At 41.2% G+C, this 17,777-nt stretch overlaps 1 protein-coding gene and 1 non-coding gene across 9 annotated transcripts in view; both read left to right on the plus strand.

Annotated features, from left to right (window-relative positions):
- JHY (junctional cadherin complex regulator) overlaps window positions 1-17,777 on the plus strand; it is a 98,781-nt gene that overhangs the window by 26,877 nt on the left and 54,127 nt on the right. For 6 of the 8 annotated variants that reach the window (XR_002007992.4, XR_008669748.2, XM_019037695.4 and 3 more), the window contains one exon: window positions 15,206-15,319. The exons of the other annotated variants lie outside the window; for them this stretch is intronic. Coding sequence is in view for 4 of the 6 variants with exons in the window: in XM_019037695.4 (XP_018893240.3) it covers window positions 15,206-15,319 (114 nt within the window). In the remaining 2 variants the exon portion in view is untranslated. The remainder of the gene's footprint in view (window positions 1-15,205; window positions 15,320-17,777) is intronic. 8 annotated transcript variants of the gene reach the window in all.
- LOC115936426 (U4 spliceosomal RNA) lies at window positions 17,339-17,478 on the plus strand. Its single transcript, XR_004071905.1, has one exon. It is a non-coding gene; the product is annotated as a U4 spliceosomal RNA (small nuclear RNA).

Here is a 17,777-nt window from a genome sequence, read left to right on the forward strand (position 1 = left end):
AGGTTGCAGTGAGCCAAGATTGCGCCACTGCACTCCAGCCTGGGTGACAGAGCAAGACTCCATCTCAAAAAAATAAATTAAATAAATAAATAAATAAATGTATAGAGAGTGCTAAGATCAGTGACTGGCCCATAGCAAGTATATAGGTATACATACAAGTATAAAAGTGTTTGACATTATTTTTATTTGACCCAACACATTTTGCACCTAGTAATTTATGCTAGATATTTGTGTGCAGTTTTGAAATCACATCTGTACAAAATTGTTCATTTCAGCCTTATTTGTAATAGCAAAAGATTGGAAGCCACCCAAATATCTGTCATTTGGGGACTAAATAAGTTATGGTACATCCATACGGTAGAGTACACTGTGGCTGTTAAAAAAAAAAAATAAGGACACTCTCCATGAACTATGAGGGATAACTTACCAGGATTTCTTATTAAGAAAGAAATTCAAGGTGCAGTATGTTAAAAGTGGAGAGGGGCCAGGTGTGGTGGCTCATGCCTGTAATCCCAGGACTTTGGGAGGCCGAGGCAGGTGGATCACTTGAGGTCACAAGTTTGAGACCCGCCTGACCAACATGTGAAACCCTGTCTCTACTAAAAAATACAAAAATTAGCCAGGCATCGTGACGGGTGCCTCTAATCCCAGCTACTCGGGAAGCCCACGAGAATTGTCTGAGCTCGGGAGGCAGGGTTTCCGTGAGCCAAGATCGCACCACTGCACTCCAGCCTGGGCGACAGAGTGAGATTCTTGTCTCCAAAAAAAAAAAAAACAAAAAACAGTGGAAAGGAATAAAAATATATATTGTATTTTCATGGCACGCATAAGAAATTGTGGACGGCTACAAAAGCAGTTAATTGCAAGAGGTGGAGGGGGAATGGGCGGGAGCACAACTTTTTACTGTGTACCTTTTCAAATCTCTTAATTTTGAACCATACTTATGTATTATCTTTTAAAAATTAAAATGGAAAAATAGCAACAAAAATAGGAGGAGACATTTATAGTATAAATTTTGTAGTAACCCTTATAACTTCACACCCCTGATTGCTAACCTCCTAAATTGCATTTTATGCTTGTAATTAATGGCTTAGGGTAGAACTATTGATTTTTAAAGTCAATTGTTCTGCAGTCTTTTTGCCATTTTGCATAGATCTGCTGATTGTACATTAACATACATTGGAAAAATCACCTTTGAATACATGACAAAATCTTAATCACATGATGTGTGAAGCAAGGAACCGATGTAAAAACCAACACACACTAGAGGGCACCTAAGTATCACGGTCAGGCAGTAACTTTGCTGGTGAATAATTAGTTCTTACTTTTATTCATGATTTGTTCACTAGCCTAAAGTATTTGTCTGAAACTCATTCCACTTTGAGTCCATTTGTAATCCACCGTTAAAGGAAACTGTGTTTTGAAAAATGAACTACCTTTCTATCTTGATTCTAATGTTACTTTAAAGACTGATGAAGGTGAAATTTAGTATGGGTTCAGAAAAGAGTTAGAAATGCTCTATACATGTTATTTGACTTTTTCCTTGTAATTTCTTGGAAAGAAATTACAGATAGTTTACAAATGTGATATGGTTATTGAATGGCCTATAGTCAAGACAATATAAACTCACAAACAGTTCACAGTCCTACCTTCAATTAACACATCTTTGTGGCTGTTGCTGAGACAGCAGGTCAGTCAGCCAACAGATATTTATTGAGCACCAAATATGTATTAAATATTAGGTGCTCCTCTCAATGCTGGGATATTAACAGAAAACAAGACAGGCAGAGCACCTATCTTGAAGGAGTTTACATTCCAGTCATACGGCAAAGATAAGAACCATGTAACAAAATAATTTCAGATACTGATAATACCTCAAAAGAGACTGAATATACTGTATTTAAGAAAGTGATGAGACTGAGCGTGGTGGCTCACTCCTATAACCCCAGCACTTTGGGAGGCCAAGGCAGGCAGATCACCTGAGGTCAGAAGTTCAAGACCAGCCTGACCAACATGGAGAAACCCCATCTCTACTAAAAATACAAAATTAGCTGAGCGTGGTGGTGCATGACTGTCATCCCAGCTACTCAGGAGGCTGAGGCAGGAGATACGCTTGAACCCGGGAGGTGGAGGTTATGATGAACTGAGATTGCGCCATTGCACTCCAGCCGGGGCAAGAAGAGCGAAACTCTGTCTCAAAAAAAAAAAAAAAGAAACAAAGTAATGAGAGAGAATAAAGTCCTTTATTTAATAAAGTGATGACTTTAATAAGTAAACTGGGGGTTGGGCATGGTGGCTCATGCCTGTAATCCCAGCACTTTGGGAGGCTGGGGTGGGCGGATCACCTGAAGTCAGGAGTTGGAGACCAGCCTGGACAACATGGTGAAACCCCGTTTATACTAAAAATACAAAACTTAGCTGGGCCTCGTGGTGCGCACCTGTAATCCCACCTACTCAAGAGGCTGAGGCAGGAGAATCGCTTGAACCTGGGAGGCGGAGGTTGCAGTGAGCCGAGATCTTGCCACTGCACTCTAGCCTAGGTGACAGAGTGAGACTCCATCTCAAAAAAAAAAAAAAAAAAGATTAAACTGGGATGTCTAGCCAGGTGCTTGGGGAAGGTCTCTCTGAGGACGTATCATTCAAGTGGAGGTGCGAATGGATAGGAAAGAGAAAAGTATGCAAGATCTAGAGGAAGAGCTTTGGTTGGCCCCATCCCTGGTAGCAGCATTTTTGCTAGGGAACAACGAAATATTGGAGAAAAACTAAAACCAAAACAAAATACTGATTTGAGAGTCAATCATGGATTAAATCCTGGCTCTTCAGCATAGCCCGTATTAACTCAACCTCGTCTCCATCAAAAAATGCAAAAGTTAGCTGGCCATGATGGGGCACGCCTGTAGTCCCAGCTACTCCAGAGGCTGAGACAGAAGGATCACTTGAGCCGGGAGGCCGAGGCTGCAGTGAATGGATCTCACCACTGCACTCCATCCTGGATAACAGAGTAAGACTCTGTCCCAAAAAAAGAGAAAAGAATTAAAATTAAGAATAAATAAAAATAAACCTCACCTCACCTTCCTCGTCTATATATGGAGGAAGCAAACAAGGAATATAAATATATATCATATATATATATTTCTGCTTCAGAGGGCTATTTGAAGAATTTATACAAAGCTATGGACTCGGGGCAGACACTCAGTGAAGAGAAGCTATCGTTACCACTAGGCACTCCTTAGACCAGGGAGAAGATTCCACCCAGGGAAGAGGCCCTTCTAACCAGCTCTCTCTTTTTTTAAGGCTGCATTGCCTCAAAATGAAAGAGATATATCTTCAGACAGAGTAAGAACAAAGTGTAGGCAAAACAATAACGTTCACATGCCCTAGAAGGCCATTTGATGGTGAGACTCTCAAAAGACTGCCTACAAAGGGGGCCTATCCAGGCACACCCCACACTCGCCATGCTCTCTTGAGGGTCCCCAGTCAATCAAACACTGTCCTAGGGATTACAGAACGCTACAATCTTGTATGCAACTAGTTGACAGTATTTAACAATTGCATGTGGTCTCAGATACTGTTTCAAATATTTACACTTTAAAATAAGGAATTTATTAATAACTCTGGATCATGTATTTGGTACTTTAGTTTTGAAGTACAATTTCATAGGGTAATTCTTTCAACATTGCTTAATGTGACGCCATGTTACCTTCAAAATAAAACTCAAACTCTGAGTGGTACGAAAGGCCCTTCCTGACCTGGCTCCTTCCTGCTCCTGTAGCCTCATCCTTCATCAATCCCTACTTGTGTCAAATGCCTGGCCATACTCCAGGAATTCACAGAGCCCAGACCCGGCATTTCCTCTAGCCCTTTCCTTGTTCGTGCTGATGGGCTACTCTTGCCCTGGCTTGTTTGCTTAGGAAAACCTTATCCTCCTTTTGAGATTCAGCTCATATGTCTCTGCCTTTGTAAAGGCTTTCTGAAGATCCTCCTTCCACTACCTCCCTCATTCCTGAACATCTCCTGCAGAACCCGTAACCCCACACTGCACTGTCTTCATCATGTAAAGATGACTGTCTACTCCTTAAGATCATGAACTTGTTCATCTTTGAATTCCCAGATCCTGGCATACAGCAAGCACTAGCTAAATATTTGATGAAGAAATGTAATTTTTAAATACTTTTTCTTTGGTTCAAAATTTCATTGTTTTCAAAATGAAAAAAAAAAAAAGCGGAGGGGGATTAACAAGAACTTGTGCCGTTAAACACTGGAATCTGAAGCCAAAAGACCTGATTTGAGTCCCATTTGGAGCCATTTATTATTTTGGCAAATCACAAACTCTTACTGAGTCTTCTTCTTCCTCATTAAAGTAAAATTACAAATGTTTGCCTTATACCACAGACTCAGAATTATTGAGATGATCAAATGAGATATGCAATGTGAAAGCTTTTTATAATCTTACAGCCTTATATAAATATAAGTTATATTTATTATTGAATGTTTGGTTTAAATTTACGTCTCCTAATGTGGAAGGTTACCACCTAAAGGATATATTGCTCTTTTTCATAGTTTTAAATTTAGTGAAACTTTTGGTTGTCTATAAGATTAAGCTTTACCTTTATTTAAGTTATGGTCATTTTTTTGTAATTATATTTGGTTAGAAACATAGAATTATCTTCTTATAGGATTCTTCAGATGGGTGGTGTTTTTGTTTTGTTTTGTTTTTTTGGTTTTTTTTTGTTTGTTTTTTTTGTTTGTTTTTTTGAGACAGAGTCTCGCTCTGTAGCCCAGGCTGGAGTGCAGTGACGCGATCTCCGCTCACTGCAACTTCCACTTCCCTGGTTCAAGTGATTCTCCTGCCTCAGCCTCCTGAGTAGCTGGGATTATAGGCGTCTACCACCACGCCCGGCTAATTTTTCTATTTTTAGTAGAGATGAGGTTTCACCATGTTGGTCAGGCTGGTCTCGAACTCCTGACCTCGTGATCTGCCCACCTCAACCTTCCAAAGTGCTTGGATTACAGGTGTGAGCCACCACGCCCGGCCTGGTGGTGCTTTTGAGTCCCACCTATCCTATTATACTTGTAAGAATTATTCTTCTACAGAGTAGGAACTCTATAGATGTTCATCGATTGATACATTTTCTTATTTTGCCCTCTGCTATTACTACAAGAGCACTTACTTATGACAGCATAATTTCAGTTGAACTTTATGATTTTTTTCAATACGAGCCATTTTTAAGGCCTCTTTCTTGTGTGCACTGTTCAACACTTAGCTGCTTAAACTACCAATTTGTATGATCTATAGAGTGACACTTCATTAATTTGACATTATTGAAGAGGGATCCATAAGAAAAAAAATTTTCCACATAACCAAAGCATGCCCCTTTGAAAACCAGAAATTTAACATAAATTTCTATCATTTTTAAGGATAGTTTTCAGAATGTACCTGGCATACCTGATAATTCTATGCTGCCTTACACAGGTCATATTGCACCGTTCTGTAGTAAAGTAAAAAGCTATGGCAATGTGATCGCTTCTTTGCCTCTTTGTTAAATGACCCAGACTGCTATGAGCCCGCGGTCATTTTCTGCTGCTGTCTGTATCTGCTCTTAAGGAGCTTATGGCAGAATGGGAAGCAGACATGTAAACAGTCAATACCAAGTGAAAACTGCTGTGCTAGTATCAGATAAGGTCCCCAAGAAACCCAGAAGAAAAGGTGCCTGACTGTCCAGGGAAGTCAGAGGGGGCTTCACACAAGAGGCAATCATGGAACTGATTCTTTAAAATGAAAAAGGGTATTTTTTTGTTTTTATTTTTGTTTGTGTTTTTTGAGACAGAGTCTCGCCCTGTCACCCAGGCTGGAGTGCAGTGGCGCCATCTCAGTTCACTGCAACCTCTGCCTCCTGGGTTCAAGTGATTCTCCTGCGTCTGCCTCCCAAGTAGCTGAGATTAGAGGTACCCGCCGCCATGCCTGGCTAAGTTTTGTATTTTTAGTAGAGGCAGGGGTTTCACCATGTTGGCCAGGCTGGTCTTGAACTCCTGACTTCAAGTGATCCACCCGCCTCAGCCTCCCGAAGTGATGGGATTACAGGTGTGAGCCACAGCACCCAGCCCTAAAAAGAAGAAGTTAACAGGTGGAAGTGGGTAGTAAGGGCACTGCAGGCAAAGAGGGCAGGGGCAATGGCATGAAGTCGTGAAAGAACACTAAGTAGAAAGCTGTCAGTACAGAAAGAACTTCAATACTGCTGGTCAAGAACTGGTAGTTGGTCAATTAAATCAAAGATTTCATGGAAGTAAAAGGCAGAATGATAGTTACCAGAGGCTGGGAAGGGTCTCGGGGGTAGGGAAGATGAAGAGAGGTTGGTCAGTTGGTAAAAACATACAGTTAGATAGAATGAATAAATTCTAATATTCCATAGCAAAGTTAGGTGACTGTAGTTAGTAAAAATGTGTTGTATATTTCAAAATAGCTAGCAGAGAGCATTTGAGATGTTCCCAACACAAAGAAATGATAAATACTCGAGGTGATGGATACCCCACATATCTTGTTCAATACACATTCTGTATAGATAACAAAATATCACATATGCCCCATAAATATGTACAAACATTATATATTAATACAATTTTGTTTTTAAATTGGTTAAAGCAGATACGAAAAATGATAACTATATACCGTAATTACTTGACTTTCACTTAACGTATATAAATATACACTAATTCACCAGTTTTTTTACCAAGGGGCCAAGGTCTTTTCTACCAGTGCAGATTCTATTGGTTGGAGTTTCATTGTTTTTCTTGCATCAGTTTGAGAGCATCTATGATTTGCAGTTTTGATTTCTTGATAGCAAAGTACAAACTTAAAAAACCTTAAGAAACAATTTAAGAACATAATTTCTAGGTGTGTTTTTTTTTTTTGTTTTTTTGTTTTTTGTTGTTTGTTTGTTTTTTTTGTTGTTGTTTGTTTTTGAGATGTAGTCTCCCTCTGTCAACCAGGCTAGAGCGCTGTGGCATGATCTTGGCTCACTGCAGCCTCCACCTCCCAGGTTCAAGTAATTCTCATGGCTCAGCCACCGAGTAGCTGGGATTACAGGCGCCTGCCACGACGCCCAGCTAAATTTTGTATTTTTAGTAGAGATAGGGTTTCGCCCTGCTGCTTTCAAACTCCTGACCTCAAGTGATGCTCCCACGTCAGCCTCCCAAAGTGCTGAGATTACAGGCGTGAGCTACTGCACCTGGCCATAATCGCTAGGTTTTTGTGAATGCTTCCCCTAATCTTTTATAGTTCCCCCCGCCCCCAACATGTTATTTTGCCATTTGCTTTATTGGGTCATTCTAAATCATTTAACTAAGTTTTCATGAATATAACAACTCTCTATTCATGCTCAGATTTCTTCAGATTATCTAATCTTTAAATACATTTCCTAATTTTAACAACAGGTACAATAGGAATAAACAGGTTTGGGAACAAGTGGAAAAGACTCTTGGTAAACATACAACTCAACAAGTGGAAGTAGAAGTACCAAGGTGTGCTAGAGAGAGCCTAGCAGCCGTAAGCATTTAGCTATGGCCTCAGGATATCTTCAAGACTAGAAAATGTCACTTCATCCAGTGAGTTAGTTAAGGAGAAGGTGGATAGTGCTGTAGTTGTATGTGGCTAGATTGTGAGGATGAGAATATGGATATTTAGGTTAGAGAAACTGGCAGACGTCTTTCATGCAGGCCCCTGTATGTCATTTGAAAGCAGAAGCTCTCATATTGCGTTCCTCGGACCAGGAGCATCAGCATCACCTGGGAACTTAACACAAGTGGAAATTCTTGGGCCCCATGCCAGACCTCCTGAGTCAGAAACTCTGGGGTGAGGTCCAGCAATCTGTGTTTTAACAGGCCTTCCAAGTGATTTTGATACATGCTCACATTTTAAAACCCCTGTGTTAAAATGTTAGGCCTTTCCTCTAAGTCATATGAATTCATTGAAGGATTTTAGTAGTGGAGCAATTTCAGTGCAATGTGTGAGCTTTGTGATTTTTTTGTTTTTATCTCTAATGTGTCCATTCAGAGGTCACGCTTACGTATTCTTAGTTATGGAGAGTTCAGATTGCTGGATAATCAGTCTTTCTGTAAGTTATATGAGATATTCCTAAAAATCTCTTTCACATTCTTAAAAATGGCCATTATTCATTTAGCATATATTTATTTATTTTATTTTACTTATTTATTTATTTTGGAGACACAGTCTCACTCTGTCACCCAGGTTGGAATGCAGTGGCGCCATCTCAGCTCACTGCAACCTCTGCCTCCCAGGTCCAAACGACTGTCATGCCTCAGTCTCCCAAGTAGCTGGGATTACAGGCGTGAGCCACCACACCCAGCTAATTTTTGTATTTTTAGTAGAGACAGGGTTTTGCCATATTGGCCAGGCTGGTCTCGAACTCCTGGTTTCAAGTGATCTGCCTGCCTCAGCCTCCCAAAGTGCTGGGATTACAGGTGTGAGCCACTGTGTCCAGCCTAGCATACATTTATTGAGAGATGATTATATGTCAGACATTGTCATAGGTGCTTGGGATACATCCCTGAAAAAAACAGACAAAAATCCCAGGCCTCCTGAGGAAGGAGATGGGCAACAGACAAAATAGATAAATTAGTGCATTGGCGCATGATAAGTTTTATATTTTAAGGAGGTAAGGAGACAAATAAGGCTGGCAGAACTGCTAAGGATTGCTGAGGTGTTGGGAAATCACAACTTTAAATGGGCCATGAGGCAGAGTCTCCCTGAGAAGATATGGAGGAGGTGAGAGGGCACGCCATGCGAATATTTGGAGAAACAGGATTTCTGCAAGAGGGAGTAGCAAATGCAAATTTCAGGGACTGAAGATGGGAACAAGGGAGAGTGGAATGGAAGATGAAGTTCTAGTTTCCACCTTATTTTATCAACAGCCGGCTACCTGGCTTTAAAATAAACCACACATCTAACCAGATAAACAAGTAGATTGTATGTATTCTGATATAAATGCAAGTTCAGTGAGCAACCCAGATTGATATTTTCATGCCATCGTATTTATTGACCGTCTAGATGCCAGGCACATTCAGAGCATAGCACAGGTGAGTAGTACCCGTAGAGCTATACAGCAAGACAGCCCTGCACATGGTCCGTCGTTTTTCCTGCCTTCCTGGAATTTACAGTCCAGTAGGGAGGAAAAAAAAGCAGTTACCAGGGTGATACTTGTTACAAAAGCAAAGTACAGAGTACTAAGGCCATGCGCTCAGATGCAGCTATTGTAGCTGCCTCTGGGGTGGCAGGGAAGGCTTTCTGGAAAAAGTTATATTTCAGCCAAGGCTGAACAGTGGATGGGATGGGTCAGAATAAGTGAAGTGGGCCAGGCACAGTGGGTCACGCCTGTAATCCCAGCACTTTGGAAGGCTCAGGTGGCGGATCACTTGAGGTCAGGAGTTCGGGACCAGCCTGGCTAACAGGGTGAAACCCCGTCTCTACTAAAATTACAAAAATTAGCCAGGCATGGTGGTGCATGCCTGTAATCCCAGCTACTCAGGATACTGAGGCAGGAGAATCACTTGAACCTGGGAGGCAGAGGTTGCAGTGAGCCAAGATTATGCCACTGCACTCCAGCCTGGGCAACAGAGAGAGACTCTGTCTCAAAAAAAAAAAAAGAATAAGTGAAGTGAAGGGGCAAAGAAATTCCCTAAACAAGTGAATTTCCAGGCAAAGAATGGCCTATGCAAAGACCTAGAGACAATAGTGTCCCTGGCGCATCAGCGAAACTGAAAGGTACAGCAGGAAGAGAGCAAGGGGCCACAGCTGAAGAAGTAGACAGGAACCCAACCAAGGCCACAGGGCCTTATAAATCTTTGAAGACTGAGGGTAATGGAAAAGTATTGAAGGGTTTTTAAGTAGGTGACTGACCATTAGCTTGGGGCTTTTTAAAGTTCAAGTATCTTAAGCTGAAAATGAATGTAGAAAAAAATATATTCAAAAGTTTCGTGGCCAGGCACGGTGGCTCATGCCTGTAATCCCAGCACTTTGGGAGGCTGAGGTGGGCGGATCACCTGAGGTCAGGAGTTCAAGACCAGCTTGGCTAACATGGCGAAACCCCGTCTATACTAAAAATACGAAAAATAAAAAAAAAGTTTCAGTGTCACCCAATTCTCACTGAACATGTGCATGCTAAATACATTATGAGGTAATCTATAGGAATGGAGACTATGGCCAACAGCAGAGCCAAAATATTTCATGTCTTTTGCCTCTAAACAGCTGAATAATACAAACCTTTGGATAATTGAAACAGCTGTGCTAAATATCAGGGTTGCAGCCTCACCATGGCAGACTGGCAGACAATTTCTATCATTGTGTCTCTGCCTCTTTTGCTGGCTGTGTATAAACACAGGCGGCAGCAGTGCTGGCGTGAGCAGGTGTGAATCGACACACAGCAAGGTGTATTAGAAATAGGGTAAAGAAATAAATACTTCAGCTCACTCCTTAGCCAAGTTAATGGAGAAATGCTCACTGAATCCAGTATTATGCCTGGAAGCAAGGAATTGAATAATAGGTGTTGGAATGATGGTAAGCTAATACTACTTAAAAAATCAACTCTATTTAATTTGGATATGTGCTAGTTGTCAATACTATCAAAGAATGAGAGTAACAAAGAACCCAATAAATTAATGTGGGGCTCCCCACAACATCTAAACATAAGGTCAGTATTAAAAACAGAATATAAAGGAAAAAAGGCAAAACCTCCAGTGATTGCAGAACTTAACAGTAACATCCTTATTTAAACATGTTTCAGTGTGTCTTTATGCGGATTCACTGACTCACATACAGCTCTTGGTAAAGCATCAACTTTTTTTGTAGTGCTGTCTGATTCTCTAAGAACCTGATGAGTTTCTTTGAGCAAGAAGTAGCAGCCCAATCTAGCTCAGCTGTACTCAATCTGAGTTGCTTTCCTACCTACAAACCCTCACTTCAAAGCAAGGAACATAATGTACAATTTTTTAATGGCTCTAGACCCAGGCACTCAGCCGCTCTGCTCTGCGCCTTACCTCAGTGTAAACACCTCATCAAGATTGCCTGCGCTTCAACAATAGCAGCCAAATGCAATTCGAGAACCACAAGCCTTTGAAGTCCTCCCTGCAAAGGCCGGTTTTCTAGTCTGGGATAATGACAAGCCATGATTGCTGTCTTTGTTGTATCTTTTCAGTAGAGAAGCAATTATAGGCCCCAATTTAACAGAATAGACATTACACAGCTTATGATGCTCAAAATGCAATTTCATTTGATCATTTTCTCGATTTGATTGGTATTAATAGAATGGTTCACAAAAAAAAAAAAAAATAGCTGGCAGAGGTTGTGTCCCATTCCACTTTGAAAGAGATAATGTAGAAGTATGCTTTACTTGCCCAGGGATCTCACTGGGGTGATTCAGCCACTGTGTTCTACCAAAACAGCCTGTGGAGGGAAATATTGTATATCCTACATTTTCTGGACTAGGAAGCGTGGGACACTGTATTCTTAATTTGTAAACTTTTCACCAGTGCTATGTAAGAGATTCCGTCATTGTCAATCAAACAGTATCAACAGTAATAACCTGAATTAACTAAACTAAGTCCCCTTTATTTCTTAGACACTTACAAAAGTCAGGGAATCAGCATCCTCATGGCAGATCTATGAAAGAGTTCAACTTCCTTTTTTCCCAGGCTTCAGACGACAGTTTCTCTCAGTCATCCCCACTTTGAGGTTTGAAAAGGATGATTTCCTTGCCTGCTAAGTCAGCTTAGTTAGTTTTTTTTACTCTTGACCTTCATTTCTTCTCCAAGATAGAGTTGATTTTTCTTTTAAATGAGTCATGTTTCTGTTGAACATCATGGTTATATGGGATTGAAACCTTTGCTATAACGTTGATAAAAGCTGTGAAATCTAGTACTTTTATAAGGATCTAGTGTTTCATCTTGAACTAGCACTGTGAGAGGGACTGAGATAGAAAATATGATAAATAGCTGGCCTTGGTGGCTCATGCCTGTAATCCCAGCACTTTGGGAGGCAGGCCGATCACTTGAGTCCATTAGTCTGAGACCAACCTGGGCAACATGGTGAAACCCTGTCTCCACTAAAAATACAAAAATTAGCTGGGTGTGGTGGCACATGCCTGTAGTCCCAGCAACTTGGAAGGCTGAGGCAGGAGAATCGCTCGAGCCCAGGAGGCGGAGGTTGTAAGCCAAGATCATGCCACTGCGCTCCAGCCTGGACCACAGAGCAAGATCTGGAAAAAAAAAAAAAAAAGAGAGAGAGAGAGAAAGAAGAGAAATAGCTCATTTATAGTTCTAAGCTTTTCATTTTAGCACAAGTTGAATTATTTCATGATGTGAAGTTTTCCATTTGCCATGTAGGTTAATCATTCAAAACCTGGTGATTACTTCTATTTTTAATCAGAAGAATTTCATGATCAAACAGTCCATTTTTGTTTCGTGTTTTAGGAATGAAAATTCAAGCACGAAAATGTTAAAAAGTTTTTATTTTTTCCCACTTTCAGATCAACCTTTAAGTATTCAAACATTCACACCATCTATCTGCCCTATCTCTCTATATATAGTACAGTAATTGTGATAGTTACTTTAGTAAAGTTAATAGAGATAGCTCAGGTAGAAGTAAGGTTACACCTGAAATAAAAGAAACAAAATGTTGTGTTTTGTCCGGGGAAGCCACGTTGAGTGGTCAGGAATGAGGGTATCTTCATTGTCAAACATTTACTTATCAGTTAATATTTAACAAATATCTTACCTCTTTCTTATTGAATACAAGTCTGAAGTCAAGGTAAACAGCAGAAGGGAGGCTGGGCACGGTGGCTCACGCCTGTAATCCCAGCACTTTGGAGGCCTAGGTGGGCGGATCACGAGGTCAGGAGACCATCCTGGCTAACACGGTGAAACCCCGTCTCTACTAAAAATACAAAAAATTAGCCGGGCGTGGTGGCGGGTGCCTCTAGTCCCAGCTACTCAGGAGGCTGAGGCAGGAGAATGGCGTGAACCCGGGAGGCGGAGCTTGCAGTGAGCCGAGATTGTGCCACTGCACTCCAGCCTGGGCAACAGAGCGAGACTCTGTCTCAAAAAAAAAAAAAAAAAAAAAAAAAAAAAAAAAAAACCAGCAGAGGGGAGATCTGAACACAAACAGGACAGATCCCAAAACCCAAGTTCTTTCTAGTCATACACCTTGCTGCTTCTCCACTACACAGCCCACCAGAAGAAATGTAACAAAACGCACGTAAAGTCCTAAATCTAAATTTTAAAACTAATTACATCAGTTCAGAAGGGACAGACTTGACAGCATTTCTAGGCAGTGGAGCAGAGAGTGGGCAGAGGAGGCTGACCTGAGTACTGCAGCACAGGAGAATGAGACAGTCGGTCCTCTAAATAAGAGCAGGCTCACAGGAGACCAGGGTCAGCTTCTACCCGCGCAGAGCTGTTGTCTGAAGAAGGCGTTAGTCTGTTCTGTGTTATTCCAGAGGGCAGAGGGATAGAAAATACAGAGACATATATCTGCTCATATAAAGAAAAGCTTTCTGGCATTCAGGTTGCTCAGTTAGGGAGCAATATGTTTATCATGCATGAAACAGATTTCTTTTCTCCTCCTCAACCCGTAGAAGATCTTTAAACATATGCTAATACTGACAAACAGGTAAGTCTTGCCAGGAAATGGGGCATGAATTTAGGCAGACAGCGAGTAAACATCTACCAGGGATGATGTGGATGTACTGGAGAACTGGATTATCTCCAGAATCTTTTCCAGCATTAAGATTGCATAACTTTAAGTTTGCTTCCTGCAGTACATCCTGATGGCTGGAATTCCACATGACACAGACACTAATTTCTTGATTTAAAACAGGTAACTAATGGAGGCAATGAAGGGCCCTTAAATAACTTAGGAACCTAAATCCTGCATAGCTGCCTTCATTCATGGTTCCCAAACCTGGCTGCAGATTAGACACACCTGCGGAGCTTTTTATTTATTTATTTATCTGTTTATATTTATTTATTTATTTATTTATTTTGAGACGGAGGCTCACTCTGTCGCCCAGGCTGGAGTGCAGTGGCATGATCTCAGTTCACAGCAACCTCTGCCTCCCAGGTTTAAGCAGTTCTCTGCCTCAGCCTCCCGCGTAGCTGGGATTACAGGCCCCAGCCACCACGCCTGGCTAATTTTTTTTTTTTTTTTTTTTGTATTTTTAGTAGAGACGGGGTTTCGCCATCTTGGCCAGGCTAGTCTTGAACTCCTGCCCTCGTGATCCACCCACCTTGGCTTCCCAAAGTGCCAGGATTATAGGTGTGAGCCACCGCGCCTGGACTTTAAAATTTTTTTTAAATAGTATATAGGGAACTTTTAAAATATATTGATATCTGGGGCCACCCCCAGAGCTTATGATTTAATGGTTTTGAGGTGGGATCAGGGCATTAGTATTTTTTTTAATTTCCTCGGTTTTTCTAATATCTAACTAAAGTTGAGAACCACTGACTTTACATTATTCAAATTCTCTGAGTACCAAAACTACTAATTGTGCAGGTCTAGGATATTTCTAATAAGTGAGTTAGCAACATTGTTGCATGTGCAGGCTCCAGAGATAGACCACCCAGCTCTACTACTTACTAGCTGTTGATCCTGGGCAAATTACTTAACCTCTCCGTACCTTTGTTTTCTCATTTGCAAAAAGGGGGTAATAACATATGCATACCTAATAAGGTAGTTGTGAGGATTACCTGAGAACTAAGGGCCTAGGACAGATGCTGGCACACCGCGAGCATTCCATGTGTAGAAAACATTGTTATTTCTGTTGTCGTCATCATCTTGGCGTATAGTGTTACTTCATAGTGTTTCTATTGGTGTGATCAAACGTTACTTGCTGCATCTAGTTCAGATAACTGTTCTAAAATTGGGTCCCCTGAGTATGTATTGAGCATGTAAAGTAAGTAATAGTTTGACCTTAACGCACCAGTTTTCTCTTCGTGTCTGCAAGAGAAAACATTGTTTATTCCCATTCTCCTTAAGAACAATCAGGTCCCTGAGGACTGATGAGATGAATCCTTGAAATTAACTGAAAATAAAACCTAGCCCAGCAGGACCGTTTTCTAGAGTGCACAGACTTGAGTCCCATGGCTCTAAGACTAAAATGAATCCAGTTAACATGCTGTATGTGTTTTACCTACCTAGATCTCCTACCCCGTCAGAGTAACAGACAAGACGTCTATTCAGAATGCCAAGGAAATGGAAAATGCTGCCATCGATCCTGAAGACAAATGGCATCAAAGAGCACAACAGCTAAAGGTTACCTGCTAGATTGCATTTTAAGTGTGTTTCAAGCGATACTGCTGAATATAAGTAATGATCGTGACTGAGTTCTTATCACTTAAGGGTTTATTTTTATGCCTGAGAATAATTACCCACTTTCCTATGGGTAAGACTGGCTTCTGCTCAGAGGAGCCATTGCCTGCTCAGCCAGCCAACCCTACCTGTTTTTCCAAGGGTTCTGTTTGCTGGAAGAAAATAATCATATCACACTTCCAACATACTGAGTTAGAACCCCACACAGAAGGAAGGCACGGAAAGACATGCAGGAAAAATCACAGTTCCAGAGAATTGTCCAACTCTGTGCTGCTCCCAAATCTGATTCCTTTTGGAGTTGGCAGTTACTTATTATTCCTAGACAATGGGGACACTATTCCTGAAAACTGGATGGGAATTCCCAGAGCCTCACCAAACCCTCATTTTCAGAATATAAAAGCTTACCAACTGGTCATTTAGCGTGATGACATCCTTTCTGGCCGTGGGTTTACTACTTTGAAATCATAAATGTGATTTCAGGGAAGATTTTTCTGAAATTCTCCACACTGTTTTTCTAGAAGAAACAGGAAAAGGTCAGGCACAATGGCTCACACCTGTAATCCCAGCAATTTGGGAGACCAAGATGGGTGGATCACCTGAGGTCAGGAGTTTGAGACCAGCTTGGCCAACATAGTGAAACCCTGTCTCTACTAAAAATACAAAGATTAGGTCAGGCCCGTTGGCTCATGCCTGTAATCCCAGCACTTTGGGAGGCTGAGGTGGGTGAATCACAAGGTCAGGAGTTCGAGACCGGCCCGCCAATATGGTGAAACCCCATCTCTACTAAAAATTACAAAAATTAGCCGGGTGTGGTGGCAGGCGCCTATAGTTCCAGCTATTCAGGAGGCTGAGGCAGGAGAATCACTTGAACCTGGAAGGCGAAGGTTGCAGTGAGCCAAGATCATGCCACTGTGTTCCAGCCTGGGTGACAGAGCAAGACTCCGTATCAAAAAAGAAAAAAAAAAGATTAGCCAGGCATGATGGTGCTCACCTGTAGTCCCAGCTACTAGGGAGGCTGAGGCAGGAGATTTCCTTGAACCTGGGAGGTGGAAGTTGCAGTGAGCCAAGATTGTGCCACTGCACTGCAGCCTAGGTGACAGAGCGAGACTCCATCTCAAAAAAAGAAAAAAAAAAAAAAAGAAAAAGAAAAAGAAAAAAAAATAGAAAAAGCACTAGAAGCTCAGGTTTTTCTTGACCCGTGTATGTGGAGCCACCCTTGGACCAGGCTTTATCCCTGCCTAAGAAGAGATGAGTCCTTTGAAAATTACTGAACCTATAGAGCCTGTTGACATCAGTTAAAACTATATACAGTGATAAACATAGTAAAAATAATAATAAGTTTTACCCGAGCTTCCGAGAGGTTAGAAAGAAGGGACAGCCCGAATCATCTCTTTTCCTCTCCAGTGGCCTCCAGGCCGCTCTTAAGAGTTGCAAAAAAAGAAATAAAAAGTCATTCACCCAGAGCTTCCTGAAAGTTGATGCCAGTGAGGCCATACCTAGAAGTTGAGAGGATGGGGATTGAAATGTCTCATGGCTGTGGGATGTGGAGGACAGGATCCACTACCAGATGTGATAGAGAGCCAGGGGAGCTTGGTCAGCAGGAACCAGGGACAAAGGAAATACCTTAAGATTTGCCATGCATTATGGGTAATGGGCTGGGTCACGAGAGATGAATTTCTGGGCCTCAGCCTGCCATTTACTTGATGCATGACTGGGCAAATCTCAGCTTTTTCAAAACCTTAAATTTCTTCTTTATTAAATGAAGGATTAGTCTAAATGACCTTCAAGGTCCATCTCAGCTGCAAAATGCTAGAATTCTATGACCATGTATTTCTAGTTATTTAAATTATTATAGAAAAATACATTTGAAGCATGTAAGATTATCGCAAGCTGTAGCTTTCATAATTGTCACTAAGGAAAACCATAGGATTCTCAGCTAATGATAAAATGATCAAGGTAAAAAGCTTTGCCCAGTGGCAACATCATAACCAGTGAGGTTTATACAGGGTGCAATTATTGCTAACTGAAAACTTTTCCTAATACCCACCATGATGACTTGAAATATAGTCGGCATTGGCAATTTTGGATAGTCTCTATGGAGACTGAAGAAAAAATGATAATAATCAAGGTCAAATCACAGTGCTTGATATGACCTTTGACAGAAGCAGTAAAACTTTTGTATGGAAGAAAATCAGAAGAAAACCAAAAGAATGCTTTTTATTCCCTGCGTGTACTGTAATTAATGCGCTTATAACCCATTCCTGAATGAAGAAATTGTGGAGCAAACATCTAAAAAGTGTTATTGACCTAAAATGACAATAACCACAAATGGCCTAAGGGATGTTTCCCATTCTTTAGGTGGAAAGGATTTGTGGACTGCCCACTGCGTGCTACACACCAG

The sequence above is a fragment of the Gorilla gorilla genome, chromosome 9 (assembly GCF_029281585.2).
Source record: "Gorilla gorilla gorilla isolate KB3781 chromosome 9, NHGRI_mGorGor1-v2.1_pri, whole genome shotgun sequence".
Classification (NCBI taxonomy): domain Eukaryota; kingdom Metazoa; phylum Chordata; class Mammalia; order Primates; family Hominidae; genus Gorilla; species Gorilla gorilla.